Source organism: Colius striatus, chromosome 3, assembly GCF_028858725.1.
Source record: "Colius striatus isolate bColStr4 chromosome 3, bColStr4.1.hap1, whole genome shotgun sequence".
Lineage (NCBI taxonomy): Eukaryota > Metazoa > Chordata > Aves > Coliiformes > Coliidae > Colius > Colius striatus.
Window position 1 is genome coordinate 22,671,500 of NC_084761.1, and position 21,620 is coordinate 22,693,119.

Below are 21,620 nucleotides of genomic sequence, written 5' to 3' on the forward strand. Positions count from 1 at the left end.
TTATGCGGGAAAATATTTTTAGCATGGATCAGTGTACTACAGACAGTCACAGTTTCTGTATGGCATTAGCAGCTGATAAGCCTAGAGCAGACGGCGGAGGGGAAATATTTTAATTTCATTCCTGCCTGGCCAGTTTTGTACCAGCACCAACTGTTTCAGACACTTTTGCAGCATGGTAATATTTGTAAGTGTTTCCTTAAAAAATGTGCAGAATTTCATTCCAAGTACGCAGGACTGTTTTGACACAACTTATCAACTGCAACAAAACAGAGCAGATTCAGACTGCACTTGTTCCATTTGCTAAATTCAAAATTTCCCACGTGCAAGCCAAGGGAATGAGGCTAGACAAGAGCTGGGGTTTTGTGTAGATTTTTTTAAAGCCAACTACTATGGCCATGTACCTTTGTTGCTAGAAGATGGAAAGTTCAAGTGAGATTGCAAATTTCTTTTCCACAGAAGAATGGTGGTAGAGAAAATGAAAACTTTTATGCCTCTCTTGCTAAATCTTCTTCTAGATACTGAATCTTTACTTGGCATTCAGTAATCCATTATTTTCCCTTTTATTGGACATAAGGCAGTTCTTTTAAAAACTGCTTCTAATTACGTACACAGTCATTTGGTATAAATCATTTTAAAACTAGAACCCTTCTGCCATAATTTTAATTTGGATGATGATTCCTAATACAGTAGTTGTACTTTACAAAAATTAGGTCAGGCAATACATTAAGAAGGCCGACAGACATCTATTTTACAGACTGTTCTATCATCCCTGCAGGGAGATGACAGCAGTTCTTTTTAGGAGCAATGCATTTTTGAGCACGGAAGTTTTTCTTCTAGGAAGCCTTTTTAAAAGGTTACGTGCTTCTTTATCATCCGTTATATTGAAAGGTGAAGGTTAAAATCTTCAGCGCTCTCTTCTGAAAATTTTAACACTGCATTTTACTAAACTACGTATGTGCTATGCACATAATCCAGCCAATTCCCAAAGTTGTTTTATTAATGTTAAAGAAAAAAAAGACAATAAAAACTGTTGATATAGAAAAAACCAAGAATCCCTGGCAGAGTGACAGATCTTTCCGTCTCCAGCAATGCTGATTTAAATAAAGTAACTGACAATTTTCTTTTATTTTTTGCGATATAATATTGATAATTTCAATCTAGTAACAGATTCTTTTTCCTGTTATGCTCTTTGGAGAGGAAGAGAAGAAATTCTTATGCACAATTAAGAACGTGCATGATTTATTCCTAAAACCAAAATCCAATTCGCTGATAATATGTGACAATTCCATTTTGCTGGACACAATTCAGAAGCAAATAAAGATCATACTTCTAATAAAACCGGGTATTAGCTATAGTAGAGGAAACACCTAGAGCATGCCTGGTTGGTCATCTCTAATCTTTAAAACCTAATAAGGCCACAACAGTGATTTTGTAGAAAATGTCCTTGCTATGTATGTCTAGTTCAAAAGTTCTGAAAGCTTCAAATGGTTACTTCATGAAGTGGGTCTTTCCTCATAGAGAAACAAAGCAGTGAGAATCTTGAAGAGCACAAGTGCACTTGTATAGTTGAATACAGGAACTGTACCTGCATATTGGCTTTGTGGCCCTCCATACAATTTATGATTACCTCGATCTGCAATACAGGCAATTGTTTTGTGAAGAAATATACTCAATAAACCTTACCTTGAAGGTCTATGAACCACAAGACTCAGTCTCATGTATGTAGAAATTACAACTTGTAAGACAAATCCCTTCTTGCTACATAACTGAGATTTCAGACTAGGACAGCCTGGTTTTCCAGCTTATACCAGCCTTGTTCTGTAAACTTCAGCACAGCAACATCGCTACAGAGAAGGTTCTGTCCATTCATTTTGGTAATTGTTTGCCTCATTTCTCCAGAAAGATACAGGAACAAATTAAGATTGAACAAACAACCTGTTCTTAATTCCTGGAGATGATACCCATGAATACTCTAGCATAGCAGGATGCATTGACAATGGCATGGCTCATTGACATTAGAATGCTAAAACCTGAGAGAATTATTTTGGTTGTTGAACTAAGAATCACAGAAAAGAGGGAACAGAAACACTTCAAAACCAAACCAAAATGAACATCCAAGACTCCAAAAGCCCAAGGCTGAAAAACACATCATGAGATGTCCATATGATTTCCTTAACTAATCCTAGCAATGTATTTGACAAATTCAGTTTCAACTTCTAAGATGAAGAATTTGGAAAAAGAATATTTGAGCTACAGGCATTTTCACTTTAAAAATAAATCTGTGAGGAGTAAGTAAAAGCATTTTGTTTAATTGCATTTATAGTGATTATTTTCACGTGGGTTATGAATAATTTTTCATGTGAAATTTATACATAGTACCTTTCATTATCTGTGCAGATTGCAGATTTGCAGTAGTAGAATTGCTGCATTGCCTTTGGGAGAGGACAGTTGAAACTCAAAATAAACTTGAACTAGAGGAATAGTCTGAACTAAACAGAAGGCAATTCAATTAAACTGCAAAGTAGTCCTTTTAGGAAGAAAGAACCCAACCTAAAGATGAATCAGCAATGGCTTTTTTTTCACAGCATCATTTTATCAAGATGTAGAAAAGTGATCAGTTAAGTAAAACATATGATATCCTGTTTAAAGTAGGACAATAAAACAGCTGGCAAAGGTTTTTCAGGTCTCATAAAGGAAAAGGAAATGCATTTGATTCATATCCAAAGATTCAGAGCAGATAGGGGACATACTTCAAACTTGGCTGTTATCTTCTTATGGTTTGGTTTGGCTTGAATGCATTTGGACTTGCACTGCACCAGAATGCGGGTGTTCTAGCAGGAACAAACCCATAAGGGATAATCATCTTTGTTTAATTTGCAGATCACAGCTTAGCTGGTAAAAATAGCACAAGATCTGTTATTCTTGTGACATTTCCTACCCATCAGCAGTAGAAAGTCATACAGTCTTTGATACACAGATACTTTGGCTAGATTTTCTGCTGAGGTAAACTCATGTCAGTGAAGGAGTTGATGCACTGCTTTCTAATTACTCAACAGTAAAAATAGTTTAGAAACTTTGGGATTTAGAACAAAATATTGAGGCAGCACAGGTAAAACTTCAACTGGAACATTGTGTCCTGCTCTGGGTATCACTTTTACTGAAATACAGGCCGAAATATTACAGTCCAGGGAAGAAATTAAGAGTCATCAGAGGTGTATAAACCAAGATCTAACTGGAAAGATGTAAAGAGCTGCTTTTACTCAGGCTAGAGAAAGGGGGAGCAGAGACATGATAATAGACTTCAGACACACAGAAGATTTACTGCCTTTTTGTAGCAAAGTAAGTTCTTCACTTGGGAACTGCCAACAGATCATAGGGTTTAACTGCAGCAAGAAAGATGGAAGTTAAACAATTTAAAAGGCAGAGAACTGAAATCATAGCTAAGACTGCCTGAGAAAAGTGTGGAAATCTTTGTTGAAGGCTTTCAGAAACAGTTTATTTCCATGTATTTTAATAATACTGTTGTTAACATTTCCTAAACTAGTTAACTTGTTATGATTTCTTAAATCCTTGTTTTCTAGAGGTACCTGTATGGATACAAAACAGCAAATGTCATTTTGTTCTCTCCATTCAGGCCAGAAGCAAACCAGCTGCAGTTCAGGAGCCATAAAGAAAACCATCCAGAGAGCACTATCTGTGCCTGAGCCAGCCAGTCCAGCTGAAATTCTTTTAAACATAGCCCATTTTGCTGTGCAGCACAAGCAATGAGATCCACAGACAACAGTTGAGAAAAATAACAGCCTGAGCAGCACAGTGTTTAATTTGTTCCTCTAGCACAAAGATGGTCAGTTCCTCCCCGCTACTGGAAGGCTTGGAACTGTCTCCTGCAGGAGCCTGGGCCAACAAAGCCAGCCATCATGGAAGAGCTGAACCCAGAGTGCTGCAGTTGTAAAATGAACATCTGCTTTATGGAAAACACCTTGTTCTTGTATCAGATGGCAAACCAAAGTGTAAAAGATTCCCTATGCTAAGACAAGCTGGCAGAAGAAGAGAGCTAAATCCCAGGACTTCTGGTAAATCAGTGAAGCATGGTTTGGTTTAGATAAAGAAGGGTGAACTTAAAAGGTGAATAATCTTGCCTATAGATCATATCACATCACACATCATATCATGTCATATCTAATTAGAAACCCCTGAACTGTTTCCAAGTGCCTTAGGTTTGTTTTCTTTTTCAAACATTCTTAGGAGTAGCAAAATCCTTATAAAGCTCCTCTTCTCCCTGTTAGTATAATCTTTTCTCTCTCAGATTTAAAACACTACGCTGACAGAGAGCTACAGGGTAAAAATCCAGCACTTAGTAGAAAATCTCCTTTGCAAGTAGGCTTTTAAACTGTATTAAAATATTTTCAGAACTGTGCAAGGACTATTAGCTATGATACTCCTTAAAGTGTATTTACTGCTGTCATCAACTATAATTAATTCCAGACTTAAAATACGTTGATAAGACAAGTATAAATATTCTTACTTTACAGATACAAAACCTGCATGCATGCTGGTAACTGATTAACATGAATACAAATTCTGACTGTGCCTGAAAGATTCATCAAGCTTCCTGTTCAGCCAAAAAATACCTGAAGAATTAGAGAACTCAAGGACAGGGTGATATGATTCTTTCTTGTGGAGAAGACTTGGGCTGAATCCTGCTTTGTTTGGTGCTGGAGACAGGAATAAGGACAAAATTAAGAAAATTGATTTAAATCTGAGAAGTTGAATTGGAAACAGACAGAAGACTCCAAAAGGACAACCTGGTAGACTAGTGTCCAGGAAAACCTGGAAGATGTTAGGGAGGTTGAAAAGGTTTAAAACTGATTCTGGAAAAATCTGAAAGGCTTAAATAGTTTTAGGGTATAGCGTGAAAAAGGTCAAAGAGACATCCTGAAGGATGAGAGGGAAGTGTTACACAGAGAACCGGCATTATTATGGATGTAATAATTTCCTGTGCTTTTCCGCTAGAAAGATGGGAGACTGTGGAAGGAACTGGCAGCTGGGTCAAGTTAATAAATGTTGATTAATTTTCAGAAACATTCCCTGCTCAAAACCTGTAACAGCAATGTGATAAGAAGGTTCACTTATGCAGACGTGCACACTGAAGCTTGGATGAGTTATGTTGTCTGCCTGAGGCCATAAAGACAATCCAAGAGAGGATTTACACCAAGACAGACGCGGTAATCCTCATACTATGCTCCAGCTACTATACCACTTCTTCCCAGCCCCAGTAAATATACCTGTCATTGTCCTTCTTGAAAGAACTTTATCCAGCAGAAGTCTGCTGGATATGGTCTTAATTTGTTATTTATTTCTCTAACTGTCAGAAAACACACATGGTAAGGCTCAAAGAATTTTATTCAGCACATTTTACACATAGGGGGAGCAGTCATATACTTTAAGTATGTAACTAAGGTGTCTTGACTCACCTTCTCAGAGATGCCCATTTACCTCCACTGACTATATATATGGCTATACAGAGCCCCAGCTTTGGTGCTTTCTTTTGCATATAAGTTAGATGCCAGGAGTAGGATGTGTGTAATGCTATGCTATTACTCCCTAAAGGGTGAACTTGCACAAAAACCTGCTTTTTGTGGAGCCATCTGTATTATTTTCAACTACTGCTGCTTTTCTTGCCTAAAACTTTGCATTATGAATACCAAATGGCATGAATACCTGAGTTTGAAAGCATTAAAAATGTTTGGGTGTATGTTAATTTGTCTATTCCACACAATAATTTAAAACAATGCTTCTACCTTAGGAACTTATTCTTATTTACAGTTACTGTCAACTTAACTGCATTCAGTGTTAATTAAAAAAAAATACCTCTTCTCACATATGCGTCTCTACCTTCATACCTATGCTACCCACATTTTTTTAAAACACACACAAGACAAACACAAACTGGGAAACAGTTTTCTCCTAGCTAACTGGGAAGGAAAAGGGATTGTCCTCTTGTGTGACAGAGACCTTCACCCTACAGGGAAGGCTTCCAAGACAGGTACCTGGACAAATGATCCCAAGGTCAGAAAGTAAAATCTTTGTCATCTGTCTGCCTACTTTTTTCTTTTTCTCCTGTATCTGCTTCTCACTCTAAATACATTTAAGATCAATACTTTTCAAAGGAGCATATATACTCCTCTCAGCCTTCACAAAAACCTAACATTGACATGAAATCATTTCACACAGAAACATGTTACTCCGAGTTTCTTCAAGGTGTCTCAGTCTGTGACTTGTTTATTAAGAAAAACAAAGTAAAATAGCTCACAAAATTTTGCCTTACCTAAGCTGACTCACTATAGCTAATGAATGATAGCAAAATACATGTTTTTGTTACTGAGGTGAGCAGGTATGACTCAGTTACAGAGAGGAAGGAAAGATGTTGAATAATAAGGTGTCATCTTGACATGATGACATCCTTTTCAGATTCAAAAGCACTATAAGGACTTTCACAAAAAGCTACATCTATACAAAAAAACCCTGTTAAATCACCTTATTGGTAATGATCCCACCTAGTTAACAAATGGCACTCAGACAGAACAGCTAGAATTCAGACTATTAAACTTCACGGTCACACTTAGTAGCAGCAGGCAGACCATCAAAAGGATGCTAAAGAAAGCCATTTATTTGGCTTTTGGTAGCAACACAGATAAGAACCTTGAGGGTAATAGAGAAGACATTAACACACTACTTGAGCTACATTTCTCCTGTGGAAAATAGTCAACGTTTTGCATAGTGGAAATATAATGTACTCTACAGAAAGCTTTGAGCTCAAAACAAGCAGAAGCATTTCTACTGAAAATATCTATTAAAATCTTTGACTCCTCCTGATGGAGGCTAAAAAGCCTGATGCTGCTAAGCTCCCCTCTACAGTCAACTTGGCCCTGGCAAGGTTCATTCTGCAAAACCTCATCGCAGCTTCATAAAGCAGTCTCCCAATTTCAAATCAATACAAGGAACAGGCAAACATAAGCAGGAAACAATGGAAACACGGTGGCAAAACCATACAAAACACTGACAGCAGCAAAGAACAGTAAAACTCTGCAAGATGGTACATGCACCTTCACTGTGGGGAGCACATTACTGCCAAAGGTTATTAAATGAAATCTGTGACAGAGTAAAGCTCTTAGTCATTATCTGAGACTGTATCACAACATATATACCTAGTATTACCAAGATGGCCAAATATTCCTCAGTTTATCACAAAGGCTCATTATTTTAATATTGAATGAAGCCTTAGAACTTTTGCAACGTAAAAGAACCAAGGCTGTACAGCTACAAAATGAAGAACTAAGGAAATATTATTTCCTTCTGCATTGTGTACAGGATTGAATTCTCATCTCCCTATTAAAATTAATTCCATATTGTAAGGACAACAACAACAAAGTTAAGAAGAAAGAAGGCAGAAATAAATTTCACAAATTGGATAACCACTTGAGTGAAGTACATACATGACACACTTCAGTCTCTCCAACTTCAGTAATGCATATACTTCCTACATAGATCTGGTAAAAGTACAGATGACTTCAGCATTTGAGATATAATGCTAAATTTAGTGGTGTTATATTCTCACTGGTATGCTGTGTTCTTAAAGAAACAAGACTTTAATTAGGCTGTAATTACACTGACTCAGGAGAGTAAGAGGGTCCAGAAATCAAGCAGGCAAACACTTCAAATGCTTTATTTTTTGCCTAGACTGCTTCTAAAGAGGGAGAAACAACTCAGAAGCTGCTCCTTCCTCTCCTCTGCCAAGAATTTTATTATGACAAATTAGAACCATAAAATAATTTCAGCTGGAGTTGTTTAGTCCAATCCCCTACAAAAGCAGGACTAATTCCAAGCTAAACCAGGCTGCTTAGGACACTCTCCAGTTGACTTTAACGGAAATGGCACAACCTCTCTGAGTAGCCTGATCTAGCCTTGATGCAACCAGTGCCTACTGCCTCTCTTCCTTTCCCTACACATCTCTGAAAAAACCCGCTTGTGCCTCCTCTGCTCCTCCCAGGAGGTAGCTGGAGGCAGGGATGAGGTTCCCCTCGGCCCTCCCTTTGGCAGAGTAACAGTTTGCAAAGCCATGTTTTGTGTGCCAGGTGAAGAGAAAAAGGAAAAAAACAATCCTGTAGGAGAGTAAATTCGAGAAGCAGACTGCAAATCAGACTGAATTTGAAATCGTGGTAGTCAGGTAAAAAAAAAAGTCAACAAGCTCTGCTTGAAGAGAAATCAGCAAACATAGTAGAACAGCTTTTCAAAAGCCTCTTCAAAAGTGTGCCATAGAACAGGTAAGGAAGGAAATGCCATTATGTTGCAGCCATTACAAACTCACCAAACTAATTTCATCACTTGGCTCTTAAAAAAATAAAGAAAATTTTTTTTAAGAGATGCATGGAAACATGAAAAAGTTCATGAAACAGTTTTTTTCAGTTCACAAAGCAGTTTTCTTCAGTTCACTAAAATCAGTAACTTGGTAAAGCTAGGGAATTTCCTAACAACAGTCTAGATTCCAATTTCTTGAATACTTTGCAAAATTTTCTTAATTCCAGGAAAACAAACAATAAAAAATAGTTTATAAAGTCAGTGTGTCCCTGCTGTGTAATATAAGCTGGCAAGTGGCCTAATGAGACAATCTGCCAAGGTCCCCTCAAACTCAGTCTTCTAGGATTCCATGAACTAGAACACATGACAAGTAAAGCCAAGTGTATAACCTGTGATGGTATTACTTTGACAAAGTTTTATTAAATTCAGAGAGGCGCAATTAGTCAGGTAACTGTATACCTATTACAGTATATTTAGACTGAAGATACTACATTGCTTCCCCCTGGGCCGAGACTAATTTTCTGCACTCCCTCCAGCTCTTTGCATTTTCCTCAAATCGTAATGTTTCTTCGGATTTGTAATTTTCTCCTTCTTCAAAGCAGACGGGAACTCATTTCTTATGAAAGCTTATTATCACAGAGATTGCATTTACAGTAGCACATTGGTACCCACTTATATTCCATAAATGTTAAGAAAAATTGCATAATGTTACCTCATAATGGTACAATATTGTCCATCAGGGAAGAAACTTTAAAATATACAAATGAAGAGAAAGATGGACTGATTCTGAAATGGGATGAAAGAGGTTTATCTAGAAAACATCTAATATTCTGATAAATGGATGTATTGGAATGAAAATGTAATCCAAAAAGACCTTGTTTTGTATTTAGTACTAAATACTAGGTATTTTTAATTATTAGGAGAAATGCGTTTGATTCTTTTGAATATTCTCATGTTAAACAATGGGAAATTTTGGTTTTCCACTGTTCATCCTGGAAACTGTCTGTATTTTATCACTTTATGCAATAATACAACAAACACTTCAGAGACAGAGAACTTGATAGCATTAATAAATCATATTTTGAAATATCTTTATCATAAAATGATAATCGAATCATGCAGTGTGTCTAACAGAAGCTGAAAACTGATACCCTAGCAAGATGCACTGCAAAGTCTGTTTTAGCATCACAAGCAAACTGACACAGGAAAAGAGAGTTGAAGTCTGATTCTACATCACTGCTGAGGATTGTGGCTTTTGGCATGGTTAAGATTTGTGGGATCTCCTTTTGTACCATTTTTAATATCATTAAAAGCCTCCAAATATTGGAATAAACTCTACTATACTTATGCTTATAAATCTTGATAACCAATTTATCATGTCTCTTTAAAAGAGGCATTGGACTGCCTTTTCCTCCAACTCATGGGATGGGAAATGCATGTTTGGCGCCTCAGGTGTAAACCATGATGAGCTCCATGCTCTCTATCAAGTTAGTTGCTCCTTCCTTCTCACATGAGGACCTCCCAGGCCACCCTCTCATCGATGCCTTCCCACTTCCATATCACTGCCCACATGCAAGATGCAGTTCAGCTGCAGATCACAACCAGCCACCTACAAAGATATACCATGACAGTCAGAAAGCTGTCATGGCACAATGTCTTCTTTAATCAGGTGCTAAGTGTGAGAAAAATAAGGTATAGGTTTGGTTCCTATATATTGATAAAGGCTCTGGGGCCACAGCTTACTTATGATATTAATAATATCTAATTTAATGTTTGTTATCTAATACATTCTCTTCATACATGCATTTGGGAAGAAAATTTTGTATTTGAAGCATATGAGAAAAGTATTTAATTACCTCAGATTTGTTTTCTTACTCTAGCAACATCCTGTGTCCCCTGCCACCTTGAGCTTGATAATATGGTGATAACAGCCTGAATTAATAAGGAAGTGATGCCTGACACAGTTAATGAATGTATTACAATCACAGTTGAACCAGAATTATGAACTATGTTTAACTTCTTATTATGAGCCAGCAGGTACAATAAAGTTCTCAATTAAAATTTTTTCAATTTCATCACAGACTACAATAGTCAAAAGCTATTTTAGTCAAACCTCAATGGCTAAAACATCTTTTATATCAATATTTTAAATTCATTATCCATTAGTGTTATCTTGATTTCTTTCTGAACTCTTCATATTGCATTTCAGCCTATCAATTTACATTTACAGAGGCAAGCTGAGGTCATCAGTCAGATCTACCGTCTTTTAAGTAAGAAAACTAATAAATTGGGCAGCTACTATAAAAAGAATAATGATACAGTGAAAGCAAACATCCTACAGAGGATCACTCACATAGGCACAAACTTTGGTTACTTTGTACTATTTATATTAATCTAATGAATTAAGGCTGGTGTAATTACCTCATTCATTCTTAAGCATACATGATAGAACTAAGCAAACTCACCTCAGGATAGAAAAATCTGACTATGAATCAATACAAAACAAGGCAAAAAGGAATATAGAGTAATAGGAAATCTTAAAGACTTACAGTGAAGAATTACTGAGAAAGTTCTAGCTCCTGACACTGCAAGAAACTGTCCTACTCTGGAACAGAACATCAAAAAAGTGTTTGCTCATGTGAGTCAGATAGTATCCATTACTAAACATTAACATTTTAGATTTTTAATGGAAATTACCAGATTCTGCAAGATATTATAAACTCTTCATTCAACAATCAATTCATGCCAATTACTATAAGCAAAATCCCATCATTAACTCCTCTGAAATTTGAAATAGATTCTTGGATTAGTTTGTGATAAAGAAAAAAAAATGTCAAAAGATAATCACAAGTTCCATAAATCTAATGGCTTAGTTTTCATCCGGTCATCTTTCTTGACACATACTGATAAAAACCAAATGCTTATACTTTTTCATTTACCATATTTTATGATGATTTTTATTTGCCTGTGCCCATATTCATAAAGTATTACTCTAAGGATACAAAATATTACAATAAGAATGTATTCAGTTCTATGAGGACTGTTTTGCTAGGCACACATCATGGGAACAAGAAAAAGGCACATTTTAAATGAATTCAAGAATCATAGAATCACAGAATGGTAGGGGTTGGAAAGGACCTTAAGAGATCATCTAGTCCAATCCCCTGCAGAAGCAGGTTCACCTAGATCAGGTCACAATGATCCAACATTTTGTAAGTTTAACAGTCTCCATTATCTTAAAACATTATTGTATTCCTGCGTGCTGAAGCCCTGGTTCAACAAAACAAATAGAAAATTGATGCAAAATCAAAAGTGCAGAAAAACACAAACCCAGAACTAAGATACACAGAATTATGAAAACAAAACCCTGGGTCTGATATTATCACTAACAAAAGTGTCACAAAGACAAAAAATATATATAGATAGATCTTTCCCTTCTTCTGACCTTCAGCTCATAAATCTTTAAAATCTTTCTATGAAATATAAAATATTTTAATGAAAACATGACTTTAATTTGTCTTGGTCTAAATCCTTTGACATGGAAGTAAACCTCATGGTTTTACTCCATAGTTTTATTTCCAGAAACCCATCTCAGTTTCCCATCTTGATTCACTTAAAGGGTCTCATGAATGAAGAGTGAAAAAGAACATTGAAAAGTGAGAGTTGTTATAATAGGAGTCCATCACTACCGTTCATTCAAGTTATTGTTACAGTTAGCAACATTCACCATCAATTACAAAGCAAGCATATCATTAACTTAATGCATTTTGTATAAATTGGACAATGAAAAAAAAAGTGAATCCATGTCCACTATCAAGTTAGTTACATATGTCAGGTAAGGCCACGTTTGTCTTATAAGCAGCGGACCTACACTATCAAACAACATTCTCAAATGTCAGAAGAAAGTGATGTAAGAAAAAGTTATCACAAGATGTCCTACATTTTGCTTCTTCCTCCATGTTATTTGTTTTTAACCTTTATTATTTGCATGTAGTTTCCTTTCTAACTCTTTCCTCCAAATGCTTCTCTGTACACAGCAATAGTAGTTATGGTGATATGAACAGACATCTTATAGCTTAGGACCGCAGAGCAGTTCAGTACCTGGATCTAATTTTCTGCAGAATGAACTAAGGAGAATACAGAGGCAGAACAAAAGAAGAAAAGAAGTCCTTTACTTATTTGCTCTTGGTGTACGTTGCATATATATATATATATGTATATATATATGGACAATGTCATCCAAAGTGAAAGACATAACAAGAACATGGAAAAAGATACCTCAACATCTTTGGCAGCAGTCCCACAAATTGTACTGGAAGAAGTCAGCAGATATAAATAATTACATACTGCAAGAGTTATGAAGGCCTAGGGGGAAAAAATCTTGAAATTTTTCAGAAAAAGGAGGATACGGGAAACAGGAATTTCTAAGAGAAAACACACAGACCATTTTCTCTCAGAATGAATGCCTTCTGTAGTTAATATGTACTTCAAATGAGCCACAGAAGAATACGAGTTGGAAGAGAAGCCATCCAGTTCAACCCTTTTCCCCACGACAGATTCAATTGCATTATGTCATTCCTGACATATTTGTCTTGTCTGTTCTTAATGACTGCCAAAGAAGAAACTCAGCAATTTCCCCAAGCCAGCTCTTCCAGTGTTTCACAATCTGTAGCATTTGAAAGCCTTGCCTATTATCTAACCTGAATGTTTTTCTCTAGTCAGGAAAGCCCCCCATTTCTTATTCTGTCCATCATGACACTGAAAACAGTATGCCCTTTCTCCTCATAGAGCTCTTAAAATACCCAAGACTTACCATGTCCCTTCTCATTTTTCTCTTCTTTAGACTAAACAACTCCATTTCTTCTGATCTTTCCTCCACAGTTATCTTTCTGAGATATCTGATCACCCCTATCTGGACACCCTCCAATTATGCATGTTGCTCTAAGACAGTGATGCCCAAGTTTGGACATAAGTGCTCTAGCTGCAGAGCAGAAAGGCTGCTTCACGTATCTACTAGGTTTCCCTGTTTATACAAACTGGTATGATGTTTGCCTTTTTTTAATAACAGCACGACATTGCTCACTTTATATTCAGTGCATGATTCACTACGATTCCAGCTACTTTTCTAAAGAAATGCTGCCTAAGCAGTGGCTCACCATCCTCTGCTTGCAAAGTTATTCCTGCTTCAGCATAGTATCTTCTATTTATCTGCTGACTTGACTTCGACTTTTTTCAGGTTATTTCTCTAATTTGTCAAAATGATTTTTAGTATCAGTACAGTCCCTTAATGCTGGCAGCCCCTCCTGTCTTAGTGGTGTATTTAATCAGAACACTTTACTTCGTCATCTAAGTTTTTAATGGACACACTGATCAGAATTTAACTTAGGACCAATGACTGCCAAGTCTTTTTACTTCAGAGCAAAGTATCAGACCATCTCTTCATCCTTACTAGCTGATATTCTGCAGTTCTTCATGTTAACTACAAAATAGGGAATACTTATATATAATGGAGTGTTACATACATTTCCCAGTATTTCTATCAAGTCTCTTGAGACCCTTCATTTCAACTCAATGCATAGGATTGAACTTCTCGGTCACACCCCATTGTAGTGAATACATCATAGAATACAGTATCTCTTTTTGCATACAAGTCAACAGCACTTAAACAGTACTTAAACTTTCCTCTGCCCTACTTCAGTTTGTCAAAATACCTCTTAGGCAGCTGAGACATTATAATTTTCAAAGGTGACCTATGTGTTGCTACACAGGGATGCCTACAAGAGAATACATACTAAGTAGCTATATATATTTGCAAATGTGTAATATTTCTATAATTATATAACAGATATTTATATTAAAATAATACTTAAATTATGCTTACTAATTATACAATCCATTCCTGTCTGCTTTGGATGAGCAAATTCTCATTTCGTTTTAACCAAGGGAAAAAAAGGGATTTATTTCCCCAGACCTTCAACATTTCTCAGCATCTTCCATCTCCATATTCCATCTACCATGAAAAGCTCTTTCTTGAGATTAGTGTAGATCTTTGATGACTCATAGACATTGACTGTAAAAGGGAGTTCAGGATTCTCGGTGATCTGTAACCCCAGCTGTGCACCAGTTTCTGCAAACAGAGATTCCTACTCTTGCATAGGTCAGGAAACTTCCTGTGGCCCAAAGGGACTCCAGTACACAAAATGGTCTTAAGGTTACAAGTATTATGGTCAGCAGAAAACTAGGAGCCTGGAATAAGATGTAGCTGTCTACTGCCTGCAGAATGCCAAAAAATATTATTATGGTATATTACATCTAGATTCCTTCTTTCCTTTTAAGTCAGTCTTACTTGTCAAATTGGTTTGCTAAATGAAATATTGTGCCAGCAAATACAACTACACTGCATAATACCTTCTACAGAATTAGGTCAGCTCAATAGATGTTCAGCTAGGCTTATAGTCTTTTTGCCTCACCAGCTCAAAGGAATACTCTTTTTTTTTGGTCATAATCTTTCAAAATTTCTTTTAAAACTCTGGAAAATTGTCCATACACTAACTATGCTTCAATAATTCTTAATTTAAAAGGAGATGACTCTTCATGATAATGTAACTTAACAAATTATCTACATAAGCAATACCACATGTGACTGTAACAATTCCATCATGACCTCATCTCAATCTACTCTCATACACACATGTGCATAAAACTTCACACACTAATTATCTTAGATTTTCTTAGTACATTATGTGACCTGTATTGTTCCATAAATCAAGATATTCGCAAACTGTACTATCAAACTGGTGTACAGGAACAATTAAATACTGGCACAGGCTGCCCAGGAAGGTGGTGGAGTCCCCATTCCTGGAGATATTTAAAAGTTGTGTAGACGAGGTGCTGAGGGACATGGGTTAGTGGTGGTTAGTGGTTGGACTCAATAAGCTTAAAGAACTTTTCAAACCCAAATGGTTGTATGATAAGATTATTCATGCAATGAAAAATCATCAAGGCTATTAAGCACACAGACCCAAAGCTAACTCAGTAAGTGCTCAGTCAGCTGGGTGCTGGGCACAGGCTGAATATCCTCCTGTGTTCTTAATGCTCTTTTCAGCGAGGGAGAACTTGAAGTCTCCAAGCCTGTGCCACTATTTTTTATGTTCTTCTATGTAAATGACAATAACATAAAAAACAACAATGTGTTTACTTTTTTATTTCTGTCATGGATGAGTTAAAAAGTAGTCTTTTACTTTAGCTGTGTTCAGTACACATTCACGTTTCTCTGTATCTTACGGATGCTCTGACACAGCCGATGTACACATGCAGGTAAATTCCTTCTCATGTAACTCAGTGCCTTTGTAGGATAGCTTTAAGATAGTGCTGAGGCGAAACCTAGGTATCCTGAGCTATTCTGCTTAAATTATTTTGTTTATTGAGGTATACCAATTAATTTCAAGGAGAAAACAAAAAAACCCTGCTGTACCGTGTAATACAATTGGTCCAGAGGATAACTTATGTCCACTCACACCCTTTAGGCGGAAAAAAAAAAGCCAAATACATCTATTGTTTTTCTACAATTTCTCAATAACCTCTTGAGTATACGCAGGTCACTGTCCTGGCCAAACCAGCACAAAGCAACACTAAGCATAAGCCTCCAAAACCCACCGATGATTCAAATTTTCATTCCAGCTGCAGGAGCTGTGGCAGGAACTGCAGTGTTCCCAGGAGCACACAAGCCAGAGCAAACCCTCTGGCCCTGACGAGTTCTGCCATTGCAGCCAGGCAGCTGTGGAGCACAGGCTGAGCTGCTTCCCAAGAGCTGACTCTCACCTCCCCGCCTCAACCCCGATGTGGATGGACGGCAGAGAACATCACATTTGGCACCCGCCCTGCTGGCTCACACTCTTCTTCTCTGCTCTCAAGATTCAGCTCAGCTGCAACCCCTTCCCCACACCCATAAATAAAGCCCAAAATAAAAAGCTGTGGAAGACAGCCATACTATTAGCCTAAAAGCAACAGCTTTGGATGGAGGAAATACCAAAGCCTCAAGTGCAGGACATGAGAAAGCAAAGAGAGGGAAGCAGAGGTTGTCAGATCCAGGCTCAACAGCTGTTACACTGTGGTACGGCATGGAGGGGAAAAAAGATCTAATTCTACCTCTTCCTTTTACCAGGTCACTTCCAACCTGTTTCCATACTCATTCACTAGCACAGGACAGCTACCAAAAGAAGGGTCTCTTAACTAGCACAAGCCTTAGAGGGTCTGTCTGGAGACCTATGAAGAATTTGGAGTGTTTCAAGTCTCATTGCCTGAAGTCTAACCTCCTCTTGGCAAAGTGAGTCAGTGCTCCCTAATGAGCCTGGTTTACACAAGTCCCTCTGTTTTTCACAGATCAATCAGGCAATGTCTGGAACATGTTAAGCATGGTATGTATATTGGGCTGCATTGAGCATCCAGGTGATCCTTCAGAGGACCAAGAGGCTTTCACTCTTGAACTGAGTCATGTTGGAATTTGAAATCACAGCATTTCTCCTGGACTAGAAATTTCTACATCCTGGCATTTTAATTAAGGTGCCTCTACTAAGAAAACATTAAAAACAGTTACTACTAACACTTTTCTTCAGACAGAACGGATAACAGTATCCTCCAAATCTGCCTTGTTAATACCCTATCAAAGTCTATTAACCCCTCACCATTCCCTCCCTTAGTTCTCAGTTTTTGCTGCTTCTCTTTCCCCAAAGTAGAACATGAAAAAAAAAATGTTCTAAGGTTTTAGAGTAGCAGACTAAGAAAATAAAAATGAAGTATAAGCAAATTTCTTTTTTTCCTATAAAAGGTTCCAAAACCAAAGTAGGCAGATTTGCAGAATGATTTCCGCCTGACGAGCTGATGAAAAGAGCAGGGTTCCTCAGAACATGCCTACCTTTTACTATGGGTATATATTTACATATGAACTGCTCCGTATTTAATGAAGGATTAAAATAGTTAAACTGAGTTACTGTTATTCCTTTACTTTTATGCTTTTTGGTGTTTAGACAACCTCTTCAGTCTCCAGGAGCCAAAGCAGCCCCCTGGTTCCCCTGGAACCCAGTCATCTCATTCCTCCAGCCACTGAGTGAGTCATTATTGTGCAGCATGACATTCCCTTTGTAAAGTGCTGGTTCCCAAACCACCATCCTCAGAAAGCTGGCTGGCTACATCCTGCTGGCACAGGTCCTGGCTTCCAACTGCTGCATGGTTTTAAAGACAACCAAGACGCATTCAATGATATCCTGATACACATTTCCCTTGTGAACTGCTACTTTAGTTGCTGCAAGTCAACTACGTTCTTGTGAATGAGTGAGTAGGTGTCTCAAAATAACTTCTAAGACACAGTGCATATGAAGGGAAAAAAAAAGTTAAAAACCCCAAACCACGATCCAAACTAAAAACCCATGTGGGGAAGTTTTGCTCTAGATAACGTGTCAGCTCTCCATGTACATCATCCTGCTCCAGCAAGTCTGGGAATTAGACCAGGATCAGGAACTACCTCCAGCTCTGCCATATGGAGATGCAAGACACAAGGCCAGTTGCATGTTTTATTTAAACATGTGTTTCTTTTACCAGCAATATTAACATTGCCTTGTTCCTGTTTATACTTAAGGAAAGGAGAAAATAAACTATGTAACTTTCTTTCATTTTGTTTTGCCTTTTTAAGAGTTGCCTGTTCCTGTCAAAGTGAGTTAAGCCAAACAGAAACAAGGCATTTTTGTTCAGAGTAAATGTGTCCACACTTGGAGTTAGTTGGGAACTAACTGTTCTTACAGTTCAAATGCATATCCCCCTGCCTTAATCCTTGTTAACTTTCAAATGTAAGAAGGCTTTTAGGTTAAGTAACTGGTTATTTACTTAATAGACTACAATAAAACACAATTTACCAGAGAAATTAAAGCACACAATACTAACCTATTGCTTTTTACCATTTTGGTGAGGTATCTCTTTTAGAGGCTTAGAAGTTTCTAATCATTTGGAAAGTGACAATTGCATCATGACAAGAGCAATACTGCAGCTCAGAGGATCCTGAGAGTCCAGTTTCCCTGTGCTCGTCCACATGTGACATGCCAGGGAATCATCTCCTAGATTCAATATAAACCAGAGAGAGAACCTCAGATGTTCAGTGAAAGCTGTGATCCGGCGTGCCGGCAGCGATGCATGTGCTGGAGCAAACGCAGAGCTCCCAGCTCCTTAACGCTGACTCCTCCCGTGAGTCACGCTGAAAATGCACAGAAAACCTAGGTTGATCTCTTCCCAGTAACGGCAACATTACTTGACAACTAGCACGTAGGTTAGTAAGGCAGTAAATGTAAATGTGCCATAGCACTCTTCGGGAGTAGCTCACAGTGCTGGACCCTTATTGGCTCTCAGAGCTCTAAGTTTTATTTCACTATTTCAAACATATTAAAAAGTTCGTTTTGTTCAAGGCTTTTAAGTGAATTGGAAAGGCACCTCCCTGCCTACAAGATAAAGCAGAGGTGTACCTAGCCAAGTTTGACTCAGGCTCTTTTCAACAGGGACAGTGTTAAAGCTCTGGCGAGGTGAATGATGAAGTAGCAGTAAACTTACTTTCCAGTGATAAATTGGCTTCTGGATGGTGTGCACATAGGCTGAACATAATAATTCTCCAGTTTAACCCCTTCGGCTGCTAGCTTGTCCAGAGTGGGAGTCCTGATCTCCGATCCGTGGTACCCTACGTCTCTGAATCCCTGATCGTCTGCCAGGATGAAGATGATGTGCGGCTGCGAGCTGGGGGCATCAGTCCCCAGCATCTCTCCCAGCCCGGTCCTCGTCGCCTCCGCCTCTCCAGGGCCACGTCCGAGGCTGTCCCAGGACAGGTAGCCGTAAGTCAGGAGGCTAAGCACGGAGAGGGCGGCCAGCACCCCCACGGCCACCATTTTCCCCTTGCTGAGGCGCTGGGGCCAGCTGCACCCACCGCGGGCCATTCACTTTGGCTGCAGCGAGAGCAAGACGGAAGAGAAAAATAATAATAAAAAGAAAACAAACCAAAAAAAGAGAAGAAACCCACCCCCAAAACAAGAGACCGACCCAGTCTCTGAGGTGGGGGCGGGTGCCGTCGGGGGTTCGGCCGGACGGGGAGGTGGAGAGGAGCCCCGCTACCGCGGGGCTATCGCGGCCACCGCCAACTTCACCACCTCGAGCAGCCGCCGCGGGAGAGGCGGGGGGGACCGCCCCGCCCGGGGCCTGTCCCGGTGCTGGAGCCGGTCCCGCTGCCGGTGCCGGCCGGGTGGGCAGGGCCCCGCCGGAGGTCACAGCATCCTCGGCCCGCCTCCGGCCGCCGCCGCCTGGCGCTCCCGAGGCCGGTGACCATGGCGGGCCGAGGCAGAGCGTCCCGCCGCCGCGGCCGCCGGGCCGGGCCGGGCCGGGCCGCCTCCCCCGCGCCCCCGGCCCGCCCGAGCCCGCCTCTTCCCGCCCCTCCGCCGCCCCCCCAGGAGCACGGGGGGACCCAGCTCCCCTGCGCGCCCCCTCTGCAAACTCATCTCCTGCCCGCGCCTTCCCCCCGGCAACTTCTTTCTTCCCTCCCTCCCGCCCTCTCCTCCTTCCCTCCTCCCCTCTCACCGCACCTCCTCCCCTTCCTCGCCCGGCTCCCAGCCACCGCTGCCTCCCGCATTTCGGAGGCGAAGGTGCCCCTCCGAGACAGCGCCTGCTGACATCTCCCCCGGCTGCGAAGGGCAGCCGGTTCCACGTCCCCGTCCCAAAGTTAGGTGGGCATTTTTGTCGCCCCTCCCCCTTGATTGTTTCAAGGATTTCTGAAACTGCCACAAACATCTGGAAGGTATGAACGTACCGGATTTGTTTTCGGCCACAAACCAGTTACAAATCCCAAACCCTCCAGTTCTGGTAGGGTTGTGGCAAATGCAAGGAATGTGCCTTTTTAAAGTACTATCATTTTTTGAAAATTGGGTTAAAGTATGAATGTGCTGCAGCTGCAAAGTACAACTTCATCCCGGTCCTGAAAGACACTGAAGCAAGCAGAAACTTACATTCATGCATGATTAGACTAAACTGAAGCAAATGTGCAGGTCTGACCTGTCTAACATGAGTCATCATGACATGAACAACTTTCACTCAAACTAGATTTTATTCAGCATTAACTCTTAAAGAGCTGCTTGGACAAAACCTTGTAGTTCCTGCACCTTGGTGCCGGCAGCCCTCAGGAGCTGGAGTAGTGTCTCTAATGCAAAGTTCCTACTACCAGCTTTGAAACACAAGCGACAGCACGAAAGACAACTGAATCGTCCCCAGAGTTCATATATTTCTTCCAAGGACACCTTCCAGTGGAGGCTTCCAAGAAGCTTCTGTGCACTACATAAACGGAGCAGGCATAAGAAGTGGCTTCTTAACCAATACCCATAGTGTGCACATTAGATGTTGAATGTCAGCTCACACACTTTAATTACCTTCGTAACCTTGTCTGGATTTTGCCTGCCTAGATGTCTGCATGAAAGTAATTCAGTTCATAAAAGCACTTACCGTTCTTGTTCTGGAGAAAAAAGGTAATGCTGTCTTGAGGGAACTTTAATTTGGGCCAAATCTAACTTATTTTGTGCAACCTAATGTGAACAGGAATGTCACTAATCTAAAATTTACACTGAAAAAGAACTATAACTAAGTGTTGTGGTGGAATTTACAGTGCTGCAGCAGGGAGAACATGGAAGTCAAAGTGAATTTAATGGTTTTTATGAGCTACCTAAGGGCTTGTCCATACTCGAAAGTGGTATTGATAAAATTACATCTGCATTGCAAAGCCTACAAAGTTTAACTCCTGACATAGAACATCTTCTGAATTTCCCAGCACATAAACTCAAGGTCTTTTCCAAAAAAACTGAAACAAACCTACAACCATCCAAAACCTTAAACTGAAGAAACTCTTACATTTTCATATACTGCTGTGACATTCCCTTTAAAAGAATCTGTATTCATTTTTTTTTTTTACTCCTGCATTCCCCCCACATTTACAAGACCAAAACAATGTATGTAAGAAACCTAAAACGATAAATGGTAAAACACAAATTGGATTAGTAATGCTATTTTGCCTTTAACCCATCTACTGTAAAATGGCAAATAACATATGATGTCATTTTAATAGAAGCTGTAATAGCAGCATGGACCCAGACACGCATTCATCACACTAAGTATCTGATCAAATGTATACATATTTTCTGGTAGTTACATACATTTTTCATTGTTTGTTTTAAAAATATGAAACACTCACT

General features: G+C 39.2%; 1 protein-coding gene across 1 annotated transcript in view; it reads right to left on the bottom strand.

Moving 5' to 3' along the window:
* Window positions 1–19,328, bottom strand: part of ARSJ (arylsulfatase family member J) — a 44,814-nt gene extending 25,486 nt beyond the window's left edge. Inside the window, exon 1 of the mRNA XM_061993548.1 lies at window positions 18,952–19,328. Coding sequence (XP_061849532.1) covers window positions 18,952–19,328 — 377 coding nt within the window. The remainder of the gene's footprint in view (window positions 1–18,951) is intronic.
* Between the last annotated feature and the right edge of the window lie 2,292 nt (window positions 19,329–21,620).